General features: G+C 44.9%; 1 protein-coding gene across 1 annotated transcript; it reads right to left on the bottom strand.

The window, feature by feature from the left end:
- Positions 1 to 7,355: 7,355 nt before the first annotated feature.
- Positions 7,356 to 11,778, bottom strand: LOC123068399 (probable LRR receptor-like serine/threonine-protein kinase At3g47570). Its single transcript, XM_044490987.1, has 3 exons — positions 11,565 to 11,778; positions 8,117 to 10,880; positions 7,356 to 8,023 (listed from the first exon to the last, which is right to left on the bottom strand). The coding sequence occupies exons 2-3, from the start codon at positions 10,866 to 10,868 to the stop codon at positions 7,674 to 7,676; spliced, it is 3,102 nt and encodes a 1,033-aa protein (XP_044346922.1). The 5' UTR covers positions 10,869 to 10,880; positions 11,565 to 11,778; the 3' UTR covers positions 7,356 to 7,673.
- Positions 11,779 to 13,617: the final 1,839 nt, after the last annotated feature.

Consider the following 13,617-nt stretch of genomic DNA (forward strand, 5'->3'; position numbering starts at 1 on the left):
TGCATATTATTGAGTCCCTTCCAAGCGTGCCTTTTCCAGTGAGTCTCCCCTCATACCGTGATTTAGGGAGACCTATCTTCTTAAGGCCAGGAATGAAGTCAACACAAAACCCGATGACATCCTTTGTTTGATGGCCCATGGAGATGCTTCCTTCTGGCCTAGCGCGGTTACGGACATATTTCTTTAGGACTCCCATGAACCTCTCAAAGGGGTACATATTGTGTAGAAATACGGGGCCCAGAATGACAATCTCATCAACTAGATGAACTAGGACGTGCGTCATGATATTGAAGAAGGATGGTGGGAACACCAGCTCGAAACTGACAAGACATTGCACCACATCACTCCTTAGCCTTGGTATGATTTCTGGATCGATCACCTTCTGAGAGATTGCATTGAGGATTGCACATAGCTTCACAATGGCTAATCGGATGTTTTCCAGTAGAAGCCCCCTCAATGCAACCGGAAGCAGTTGCGTCATAATCACGTGGCAGTCATGAGACTTTAGGTTCTAAAACTTTTTCTCTGCCATATTTATTATTCCTTTTATATTAGACGAGAAGCCAGTCGGGACCTTCATACTAAGCAGACATTCAAAGAGGATTTCCTTCTCTTCTTTGGTAAGAGCATAGCTGGCAGGACCTTCATACTGCTTTGGAGGCATGCCGTCTTTTTCGTGCAAAGGTTGTAGGTCCTCCCGTGCCTCACATGTATCTTTTGTCTTCCCATACACGCCCAAGAAGCCTAGCAGGTTCACACAAAGGTTCTTCGTCACGTGCATCACGTCGATCGAAGAGCGGACATCTAGGTCTTTCCAGTAGGGTAGGTCCCAAAATATAGATTTCTTCTTCCACATGGGTGCGTGTCCCCCAGCGTCACTCGGAACAGCTAGTGCGCCGGGACCCTTTCCAAAGATTACGTGTAAATCATTGACCATAGCAAGTACGTGATCACCAGTACGCATGGCGGGCTTCTTCCGGTGATCTGCCTCGCCTTTGAAATGCTTGCCTTTCTTTCGACATTGATGGTTGGTCGGAAGAAATCGACGATGGCCGAGGTACACATTCTTCCTGCAGCTTGCCAGGTATATACTATCGGTGTCAAGTAAACAGTGCGTGCATGCGTGGTATCCCTTGTTTGTCTGTCTTGAAAGGTTACTGAGAGTGGGCCAATCGTTGATGGTCACGAACAGCAACGCCTTTAGGTTAAATTCCTCCTGTTTGTGCTCATCCCACGTACGTACACCGTTTCCATTCCACAGCTATAAAAGTTCTTCAACTAATGGCCTTAGGTACACATCAATGTCGTTGCCGGGTTGCTTAGGGCCTTGGATGAGAACTGGCATCATAATGAACTTCCGCTTCATGCACATCCAAGGAGGAAGGTTATACATACATAGGGTCACGGGCCAGGTGCTGTGATTGCTGCTCTGCTCCCCGAAAGGATTAATGCCATCCGCGCTTAAAGCAAACCATACGTTCCTTGGCTCACATGCAAACTCATCCCAGTACTTTCTCTTGATTTTTCTCCATTGCGACCCATCAGCGGGTGCTCTCAACTTCCCGTCTTTCTTACGGTCCTCACTGTGCCATCGCATCAACTTGGCATGCTCTCTGTTTCTGAACAGACGTTTCAACCGTGGTATTATAGGAGCATACCACATCACCTTCGCAGAAACCCTCTTCCTGGGGGGCTCGCCGTCAACATCACCAGGGTCATCTCGTCTGATCTTATACCATAATGCACCACATATCGGGCATGCGTTCAGATCCTTGTACGCACTGCGGAAGAGGATGCAGTCATTAGGGCATGCATGTATCTTCTGCACCTCCAAGCCTAGACGGCATACGACCTTCTTTGCTGCGTCTGTACTGTCGGGCAATTCGTTATCCTTTGGAAGCTTCTTCTTCAATATTTTCAGTAGCTTCTCAAATCCTTTGTCAGGCACAGCATTCTCTGCCTTCCACTGCAGCAATTCCAGTACGGTGCCGAGCTTTGTGTTGCCATCTTCGCAATTGGGGTACAACCCTTTTTTGTGGTCCTCTAACATGCGATCGAACTTCAGCTTCTCCTTTTGACTTTCGCATTGCGTCCTTGCATCGACAATGACCCGGCGGAGATCATCATCATCGGGCACATCGTCTGGTTCCTCTTGATCTTCAGCGGCTTCGCCCGTTGCAGCATCATCGTGCACATCGTCTGGTTCCTCTTGATGTTCAGTAGCATCACCGTATTCAGGGGGCACATAGTTGTCATCGTACTCTTCTTCTTCGCCGTCTTCCATATAACCCCTATTTCTCCGTGCCTCGTCCAAACATTATAGTGTGGCATGAAACCCTTGTAAAGCAGGTGGGTGTGGAGGATTTTCCGATCAGAATAAGACTTCGTATTCCCACATATAGGGCATGGACAACACATAAAACCATTCTGCTTGTTTGCCTCAGCCACTTCGAGAAAATCATGCACGCCCTTAATGTACTCGGAGGTGTGTCTTGAACCGTACATCCATTGCCGGTTCATCTGCGTGCATTATATATAATTAAGTGTGTCAAAAATCATTACAGAACATCATGAATAGATAATTAAGTGACCAAATTAATAGAAGTTCATCATCACATTAAAAGCAAAGTACATACATAGTTCTCATCTAACAACATAAAGCTCTGCAGAGCTTCTAAATTAATAAAACCATACACTGAAACTATGGAAAACATTTCAATACAAAAACAAATGCGATCATAATCGCAACCAATGTAACAACTGATCCAACGGCATAATGATACCAAGCCTCGGTATGAATGGCATATTTTCTAATCTTTCTAATCTTCAAGCGCATTGCATCCATCTTGATCTTGTGATCATCGATGACATCCGCAACATGCAACTCCAATATCATCTTCTCCTCCTCAATTTTTCTAATTTTTTCCTTTAACAAATTGTTTTCTTCTTCAACTAAATTTAACCTCTCGACAATAGGGTCGGTTGGAATTTCCGGTTCAACAACCTCCTAGATAAATAAAGTCTATGTCACGTTGGTCGGCATAATTGTCATAAACAATAAATGAACCAATAGTTATGAAAAGATAATATATACCACATCCGAATCATAGACAGGACGAGGGCCGACGGGGGCGGATACCAAAACCATCGCACTATATAAGATGCAATAATAAAAGTAAGAAAATTATACAAGTATCTATATAAATATACAAGTAAGATTTTTTTTCCTTTCAGAAAGAAGATAAGAACAAGAGGCTCACCACGGTGGTGCCGGCGACGAGATCGGCGCGGGCGATCGACGGCGGTGAAGACGGGGACGGGGCGTGACGGACCGCTAAACCTAGACAAATATTGAGGAAAATGGAGCTTGGAGAGGAGAAAGCTTAAGTAGTGTGGGTCGGGCATTCCATCGAACACCTCGTGTGCATAAGAGGTGAGCTAGAGCACCACAAAGCTCTCCCCTCGCCGGCCACGAAAAACAGAGCACTGGGAGTGCTCTGCTCGCGGGCGAGGGGTAGATATAGGCAACTAATTGGTCCTGGTTCGTGCCACGAACCGGGACTAAAGGGCGGCCTTTGGTCCCGGTTCACTCCACCAACCGGGACCAATGGTGGTGGGCCAGGAGCGAGGCACATTGGTCCCGGTTCGTCCCACCAACCGGAACCAATAGGTCCAGCCGAACCGGGACCAATGGCCCACGTGGCCTGGCCGGCCCCCGGGGCTCACGAACCGGGTCCAATGCCCCCATTGGTCCCGGTTCTGGATTGAACCGGGACTAATGGGCTGACCCGGCCTGGACCATTGCCCCCTTTTCTACTAGTGATTGCAAAAAATACATGTAAGCGCTCATATGGTTATTATGTCATTTCTTCTCTGACTTTTTTAAAACATACCCGGAGTGCACTTTCAGCAAATGAATCATCTATATCCATATCATCATCATCATCATCATCACCATGTCGCTGCATGATGCAAAAAAATATGAAATTGTTCGTGCGGTCTATCATATTTATTGTTTTTATCAACATTGATCACACTTACATTGCCACTATAAGATTCATCCAAACTCATGTAGTTCTCCTCAGCAGGTTCATCCATATTCAATGACGAGGTTTCGTTGTCCTCGCCGTAATCATCGCCATCACAATCGCCCTCCTCCTCTAACTATAGATGTTTTAAAAAAATGTACGATCAATCAAACACTGTGTAACATCATCTCTAAAGCAATTATTTCATCAAGCACAACGATGTCTCAAACCAACCTCTTGCATGGCGGCGAGGATTTCAGCCGGATCTATTTTCTCCGATGATGAACGTGATGACGGCGTGACGTTGCTGGCCGGCGGAGGCAGGTGTCGACGGCGTGAGGACGATGGTTGGTCGTAGCAGGCGTAGTGCGCGGAGAGAGGCGGCGACGTAGATCACGGGTGGGCGGCCATCTGGGCGACGGGAATGGAACGCGGCGGCAGAGCCTACGGCGCCGGGGCACGTGCGGCGGCAGCGGTAACGGCATCAGGGCACGTGCGGCCCGGGTGACGGCGACTTCGTGCAGACAGGGGCCGACGTGGAGACGGCGTGGATGCGTTAGGGTTCAGGGTTTCGACGGCGGGCGTCGGCGGCTACCGTGTCTTTTTTTTCCTCCAACAACTGTCGACGCCAACGTGGAGACATGCGGGCGTACGACGGCGACGGGTGCGGGTGCGGGTACGCGGGAGGGCTTGCGTACAGCGACGGGTGCGGCATACGCGGGCGGACGTACCGCGTTGGGTGGGTATTCCTATACCTAATATGAAATTACCATACTATTCATTATACGTTTGTGGGTGTGTGTGTGTGGGGGGTTGTACCGAAGCACTCCCCAATCAATTAATCCTTAGTATGTGTACCGAAAAAAGAGTTGACCCTTTTGGTACAGTGGCAGAAAATACCTGAATGTGTTACTTTCACTATGTGTTCATCTGATTGTTACATGAACCCTGAATTTGCATAGAGAAGTTTTTGCTATAATTTTGACAAATGAATGGTGAGCCTTTCCTTGTACGTGCCACATCTGTGCACGTGCCATCGGTTTCCCCTGTAAACAGTGGAAGAATGCATATGCTTTAACCATTGGGTTCTTAATCTCAGTGCTGGAGGCCCTGGCTCTCATGGAGCGCGTCGTTGACAACATCTCCGTTCCCTGCAAGCACGGATGCAACAGGACCATGACCTACTACAGGCAGGACGCACACGAGAGGGAATGCCCGATCGGGCCATGCGCCTGCCCGGTCTCCGACTGCAGCTTCTTGGCTCCAACCGCAGTGCTTCTGGACCATCTCACCACCCTCCACAAGTTGCCAACAACACCGGTCAAATTATTCAGGACGTTTCGCCTCCCATTTCAGCTGGGCTCTCGAGTTCTCTGCAGCAGAAACGGCCGCCTCTTCCGGCTTGAGGCGGCGTCACTCGGATCCTTTGGCCAGAGACTCCACGAGCCACGGTCGAAGCCTTTGTGCAGTTCTCTTGCTTCGAGGGACAATTTGAATCCTCCGCTGCCTCCCAATAAACTTTTAACATGAAAAATTAGGATAAATTTTAAAACGCATGTTTTGAACTTTGTTCTAAAATGTCATGAATCTTTTTCAAAAACAAGCAACAAAAGTAAAAGAATACAAACTAAAAAAATAGAACAAAAAATGGACCTATGTGGCTGCTAGCGAGCGATTGCTAAGCAAAGTTAGCGTGCTGAGTGATTGATGGGCTGTCCCATTTAGGTGGCACTTGAGGTGACGGCAGCTACGGTCTCGCAGCAAGTGAGACATAGTCATGCCCCAAAATTTTGTTTATGTGTTTTATTTTCTTATAAAAATAATAAATGTTCCTCAGAACTCATTTCTAAGTTTCCCATACATTTTAAAAGAGCCAAACTTAAAAAAAACATTTCTTGAAAATTTCTTCAAATTTGTGAACATTTCAAAAAAGAAAGTCATTTACAAATTCACGGTCCTTTGAGATGACTAGATGTTATCGTTCACTCTCATTTGCTTTGACATAATATTGATATGGCAAGGCCACCGTTAATCATGATTATTTTCGCACTGCATTTTTCATCATCTGTTTGTTACGAATTATATGAATATGTTTTATGAATGAACGACATTTGTTGCCTGTACCAAAAAGTAAGAACCATTCATTCATAAGTACATGTGTAGCAATAAGAAGTAGTGTCAAAAACGTTCTTATATTATGGGACGGATGGAGTACCAAAAATGTTTTATGTGTTTCTTTTGCTTTCCTCGATATTAATCAGTTATATGATGTAACTAGACGGCAGCTTAACGGTTAGAATCTCCACCGTCGAGTGAATGGGGGTAAGTTCACGATGGCCGCTGGATAACTGAACTTGTACACCAGTGCTTAGACACTTGTTCAGAGATGCAGTTAGCGGGCCTGGCCTGACATCGCCGGGCCAGCTTGTGAGGTTCGTCGCCGGCGCCGCTGTCGCGCAGTGGATAAATTTCGTTTGCCTGCTTGTCGATGCTGCTGTGGCCGGCGCTTTCCCCATCCATCCCCTGCACTGCACTTGTCTGAAACCACAGGCAAGTGCTGTCTTCTTTCTTGCCTGGCACTCGCACTGGCAGAGTTCATTGCTGATACTTGTCTGAAATCCCCAGGCTGAAGTACTCCGTCCGTCCCATAATATAAGACGTTTTTTTGGCACTACACTAGAGTCAAAAAACGTCTTACATTTTGGGACGGAGGGAGTAGTATCTGGGTAAGAACTGGTTGTTTTTCACCATGGTAGCACATCTTTTTTAGAGCACTGTAGTACTCCTATTCGAATAGCATGTTTGCATCCTATCCGAGCTGCAGGTTTTCTTGCAAATACAAAGAGGTTTTCAGTGAAAGAATTCATTCGTGTAACAGGTCGGAAGAAAGCAGGCGTATGGTTGCAAGAGGGCTCAAGTACTACCAGCAAGTCTTCCTTCCCTCTATAATATAAATACAAAAAAGGCAGAGCTCAGAGTCCTCAGCTCCATTTTCTGCTGACTTAATTGCCAGGTTTGCAGCAGCGCGCAAGCTGAAGCAGGTACGGCCATCGTTTTCCCGAGTTGATGTTAGTTGAGAGTTTGAGAATGAGCTCATCTTAGGGCATCGTCCACTCTGCATCTTTCAACTGCGTGTTTATGTTGATCAACTTTACTTGCTGCAAGTCGCCGAGATCGGTTTTACTGTCAGGTCTTATCTTACGATTGTTAGAACTTTTTTATTTCTGGCCAGGCAAGAGGCAAACTTCTGTAATTTACAGCAAAATTGCCTGTATTTTACACATGTTGCCTTTTACATGAAAGGTAACTCACCATTAATTTCCTGGCTTTAGAAAAGCCAGGGCCAACAATGACCAATACATATGGATATGGGACTACTAGTTCACCGTACAAAACTATTCCCCACATACAAGCCACGCCACGAGAGCCACACCTAGACAAGCACAACTGCAAAGGACAGATCAACATGCTAACCAAACAGGGCCAGCTAGAGGCTAAACCACACCTAGACTGGAATACATAATAAACACTACAAAGCCAATTAAGCGCGTGAGTGACACACTTGTTTCAGCAAAAAAGGACCTGCGTTTATGCGCAGTTATATCTTATATTTATTGGCTTCCTCGTTATGTCATCTAGTATACCTTAATGTGCATGAGCATCCCTTATCCTGTGAATCGCAGCAGCCGCGTCTCTGATGCGCATTCTCTCTGTCGGATTATGCTTGCTGCATGATAGCGCAACCTTCATGACGGAGAATATGGCATTGCTGACATGTTCCACTGTGTTCGCGTTAGCTTCTTCAATGGACAGCAGGACTGGATCAGCAATCTGCATTAGCATCCCTGGAATTGCATCCTCTACATGCTTCTGCAAGGTCAACCCGTCTCCGAACATGTCATGAGTAGGTGCCATCCCTGTAAACAACTCGAGGATGACAATTCCAAAGCTGTATGCGTCTCCGCATGAAGAAACTTGACCACCTTGGCCGTATTCTGCGTTTGTTTGAAAGAAAGAAAAAAGGGAATTCCGTGAGCTAAGTTGCATGCAAAATTGTTGTTTAACGTTACAGAAAAGTCAAGCTATACCTGGAGCGACGTATCCAATTGTTCCTCGTATTCCAACCGAGCTCTGTGAATTAATCAGTTGCTCCGCGGCTGGTTCAGCAAGAATCTTTGCGAGGCCCAAGTCCCCGACGTGAGCGACTAGATCCTCGTCGAGAAGAATGTTGCTCAGCTTCAAGTCACAGTGAATTATTGGTGGTTCGCAGCTGTTGTGCAAATAGTCAAGCGCATCAGCAACATCCACTGCGATATTCAATCTCTGCATCAATGTCATGCCTTGGAGTTGATGTGATGCATGCACATCCATGTGTATCCACCCGTCTAGGCTCCCATTAGGCATGAACTCGAACACAATGGATTTGAAGTCGTTTTGGTTCGTGTCAGAGCTCGAACAACAAGTTATGAAGCTGATCAGATTACGATGGCGGATCTTACTAAGTGCCTCACACTCAGCTATAAAGATTTTTGAAGAGCCAACCTGTTGAAGATCAAAAACCTTTACAGCTACTGTGGTCATCATATTTCTTAGCAGCAAACAGCACTTGTACACTGATCCATACCTTCCTCCACCCAATAGATTGTCTGAAGCAAAGCCACTTGTTCCATGGACTAGTTCAGCATAAGTAACTCTTGGATAACGGTCATCCATCAGTTGAAATCCTTGTACGGCTGTCAATCGAGCTTTCGATCTCTTTCTCATTGTGAAGAAAACAAGTGCGAAACTCACACACAGAGTTATGCCAGCAATAATTGGGATAACTACTGTAGTGATGAAATGGTGTTTCCTCAAACCATGTCCCATGGATTCTGCCGGGCATGGGGGCAAATGTAACTCCAATATTCCACCACAAAGCCCCAAATTACCACCAAACAAAAACCCAGATGCATTACTGAACACGCCCCGTGATGGAACTCTGCCACCTAGATGGTTGAATGACAGGTCTAACCGGTATAATGATGTCATGTTCTCCAAACTTTCAGGGATATGGCCAGAAAGGTTGTTGTGTCCGAGATACAACTCTCCAGTGCCACCCATTAGCCCTAACTCTTGAGGAATCACACCAGAGAGTGTGTTCTTTGTAAGATTTAGCAACATCAGACCTTGCATTTTGCTGATAGATGAGGGAATGCTACTGTTGAAGGAGTTATGGTCCAATCTGAGTTCTGTCAGGCTTTGGCAGTTGCTAAGTTCATTGGGTAGGGGACCTGATAAGTTGTTCCTCGATACATATAGGTATGCAAGGTTTGTCAGGCTGCCGACTTGTGGTGGAAGAGGACCAAAAAAGTAATTGTCAGACAAGTCTAGCAAATTTGACAGAGACGACAGGTTAAAGATCTCCTTAGGCAATGGACCTGTGAACCTATTGTGTGAAAAGTCTGCTATAGTCATCTCCTGGAGGCTACCTAGGCTTGTTGGAAGCGGCCCCTCAAACTTGTTGCCGGTTGCAGGAAGAATTACTAGCCGTGTCAAGTTCCCGAGGGAGGATGGCAAGTAACCTGTGAATAGATTGTTTTCGAAATACAAAGCCTGGAGCAGATTTAGCCTCCCGATGTCGTCGGGCAAGGAACCGGTAAAACGATTATTTGAGAGGTCCAGTTGATTTAACCCAACAAGATGGCTTATGCCAAATGGTATCTTTCCAGAAATCTGATTGTATCCAACATCTAGCTCTCGGAGTTGTGCTGATAGGTTGGCAACAGAGCTTGGCAGCACGCCACCTAAATTGTTGAAATAAAGGTCAAGTGTACCGAGACGTGTGCAGTTTGTCAACAAGGTCATGAACTCCCAGTCCTTAGCAGTAGCTGCCGTTAGCTGATTCACTTCTAGACTGAGGGTGTCCGGGCAGAGCATTCCAATCTCTCGAGGCAATCTACCGGTGAAGTTGTTGGATGACAGTTCTAAGGTATAAATCTCAGTTGCATTGACAAGAGAAGCCGGAAGGTTTCCTGTGAAGTGGTTCAAGCCGAGTAATAGGTACTTGAGATTTGGGAGGCGATCCCCCAAGTTTGAGGGAAGTTTACCATGCAACTCATTGACCGCCACATTGAAACCGGTTAGAGAGGAAAGGTTAAAGAAAGTTGCAGGGATGATGCCTGAGAGGCGGTTTTGACCCAGTTGAATCATGTTGAGACTAGTGATCCTACCAAGGCCCTCAGGGATGTCACCTTGTAATTGGTTTGTTGTGAAATCGATATTTTGCAGTGCTGAGAGGTTGGTAAGTGATGGCGGGATGGTTCCAGTGAAGTTGTTGTTCCATAGTCGTATAACCTTGAGACTGGACAATCCTCCAAGCCCAAGCCAAGGGGAAATTTCTCCGGTGAAGTGGTTTGCTCCAAGGTTGATGTTTTCAAGACTGGTGCAATTGTTCAAGCCAGGGTGTATATTACCATGAAGTGAGTTGTTGGACAAGTCAAGATATCGCAGATGAGAGAGACGAGCAATTGATGGAGGTATTTCACCATCCAAATTGTTGAGGCTGAGGTCTAGAGTTTTCAAGAATGTGAGGTTCCCAATGGAAGGCGTGATTATGCCACCAAGGCCCTGGGAAGTGAGGTTAAGCGCCGTGACCCTGCTGTGCTGGCTGCAAACCACACCAGGCCAGTGGCAGAATGTAGTGGTAGTATTACTTGTGTTCCATGCATCTAGAACACCACCCCGCTGGTTGTTTATGCTTGCCTTGAATGCCAACAAGGCATCCACATCAGTCCAGTGGCTGAATGTTGTTGCCGATGCCGACCGGAGAAGCAAAAGAAGCAACAGAAAGACGGGGAACATCGATCGATGCCGCTGCGAAGCAGAGCGAAGAAGAAACGTAAGCTTTTCCTGTCATCTTGAAGGTTCTTTCTAACACACAAAGACACACACACTTTAATAATTTGGTGCAAAAGAAAGCCATGAACAAATTAAATCCTAGATGCCATCGAAAACGGAAACCCCCCTATGTGAACATGAAGTTTAAAAAAATACCGAGAAATTTGAAGAAAAAAAACTGGGATTTTGCGATATTAAACTTGGGTGTCCGATCTACTCTTGTGTGGAATTTCATGAAAAAATACCAGGAAACGTATTCGCGGCAAAAAAGACAAAAAAAATCCTATGCATAGAAAAAACGGTTGGGACAGTATTTCCTTTGCCACGGATACGTTTCCTGGTATTTTCTCATGAAACTGCATACGGGAGTAGATTGGGAACCCAGGCTTGATATCCCCAAATTTCAGTTTTTTTTTATATATTTTATATTTAATATTTTTATAGAGGTGTGGAACTCCCGTGTATTTTCCTTAGACATATTACGTACTATAATTTGATGGCAAATTGAACATGTAGTGCCCTTAACTGATTCTTATATCCAAGCAGCACAGCTAACTAACAGCCAGAGAATTTGGCTTGTTCCAAACAACTGCTAATTAAGAGCTCATATGGCTAAGTGACATACATAGATACAAAGCTGAGTTATGGAGGATTGCATACCTTGTTGCTTCCTGCTGTGAGAAAAGAAAAGCTTGCCTTCCTGCGCCTCTTAATTTGCCTGGTATGCAACTTGAGCGAAGGCCATTAAATAAGCGTGATCGATCGATCCACCGATGGAGGCAGAGGTCTTGAGGAATTTCCGCGCTCCCTCCACCATGACATGACATGACATGACATTACACCTTGCCGGGTCAAGAGGGTCAGCAGGTCGTCGCCCGTGTGCTGTTGGTTAGCAGTGGCGTCCTCGTCAAGCACGATAGTCACTGGCGACACCTCACATGGTGGGAATGGTGGTGGTGGCCACTGCTTGAAGGAGAGGCGGCCGGAAAGATTCCCCGTGTGTTCATACGCGGCCAGGGCACGTCATCAACATCAACATTGTAGGGGTAGCGACAGTGGTTGCCAGAAAGGTGGCTACGGATTGATACATGTATTTATTTCGTTGGGTTCTGTCCAATAATATAATAAAAATGGTTGTATGCATCGCTTTGATGCAGAGGCCGAGGGTATTCCTCCTCCTTTTCGAAAGAAATACTAGTTGAATCCTTGTTCTTTTCATCCTCGTGTCACTAACCTTGCCATCGAAAACGTTCAATTTGCCATGGTCAAATCTCGAATATTTGGAATTTATCATTTCCGCTTTTGTAGCAATATGTTTTTTTTCTGTACTATCTAAAAAAGGGATTTGACAACAAAGTTTCTGCTCGAAACTCCTTCGTGAACAGTTCAAGATGTTATTATTCCGACTGATGGTTCTAGGATTTGAGATATCACAGTATAGGATAAGTACCCGTTTTTTCCGGTGCAAGGAATGAGAAGATATTAGAAAGACTTTTCTTTTTACCAAAGGGCATATTAGATCTGGTAAATATATAAAGGAACAATCAGTGGTACAACAGGAAAACAACTGACACAGAATGACCGGTAAAATGTAAAATTATTCAGAAGACCGTACTGGCCTTCTTCATCTCCGATTGTACACCACTTGTCGAAGATGCTCTAACAACAACAACAACAACAACAACAACAACAACAACAACAAAAAGACAAAAAAGACACCTACACGCGCTCGCCATACCAGACTTTAAAGACCACAATAGCCGCTCGCTATACCAGACTTTAAAGACCACAATAGCTTGCAACAAGATATAGAAAATCTCTTAAAAATATATTGGTTGGAGCATCACCCACACACGGTACAAAATTGCAATCCATCACCACCGGTCCAAGAGAGTTGAAGAAACCAGAACATACCGCATAACATCACAAAATAAGGTGTTGAACTCACCGAACCAAAAGTTAGCCACTTGCTCTCCTTGACAAACACACCAACTACCAAGTTAAAGGGCATTTATTTTAACGCAAACACTCGCGACAAGGAGAAAAAATTCAAACAGCTTGGGAATACTCCAACGGAAGCCCCAAACTCCAAAATCCACACCAATTCATATTCGGCGCCTTTAGCACCGGTTAAGGCTATTGTGCAAACCAACGCACACCCCGCTTCACATTGAGCTCGGCCCATTTACATTTTTCCTTTTTTTCCAAAAATAAAAAATGGGCATATCCGAGACTCAAACTGCGAACCACAAGGTTAACCACCAGACGCGATAACCACCTGCGAGTCCTCTTTTGCCATGTATAAGTTTTTTCTTTTTTCTTTTACTTCTTTGTTGTGTATCAAACGTAACGCTAACAACAAAGATTCTAGTTTTCATGTTCTTTCGACTTTGTTTGGCCGGTTTTTTCTTTGGTTTTCACTTGGTCTTACATTTTGTCTTTATTTTCTTATACAATTTTATTTCCTTTTTTCTAGTTTCTTTCTTACTTTCGTAAATGTATGTTATTTTCAAAAATTCGTTTTCTTTTCAAATTTGTGAATCTTTTTCCAACTTCGCAATACTTTTCCAATTTTCACCAACTTTTTTGAAATCAAAAAACATTTTGTCCATTTTTTGCTAACTTTCAAGTGAAGTTTTTTCAAATGTCATGAAGTATTTTCAAATTCATGAATTTTTTATAACTATTCTATTAAACTTTGTTTTCAAAATCC

The sequence above is a fragment of the Triticum aestivum genome, chromosome 3B (genome assembly GCF_018294505.1).
Source record: "Triticum aestivum cultivar Chinese Spring chromosome 3B, IWGSC CS RefSeq v2.1, whole genome shotgun sequence".
NCBI classification, from domain to species: Eukaryota; Viridiplantae; Streptophyta; class Magnoliopsida; order Poales; family Poaceae; genus Triticum; species Triticum aestivum.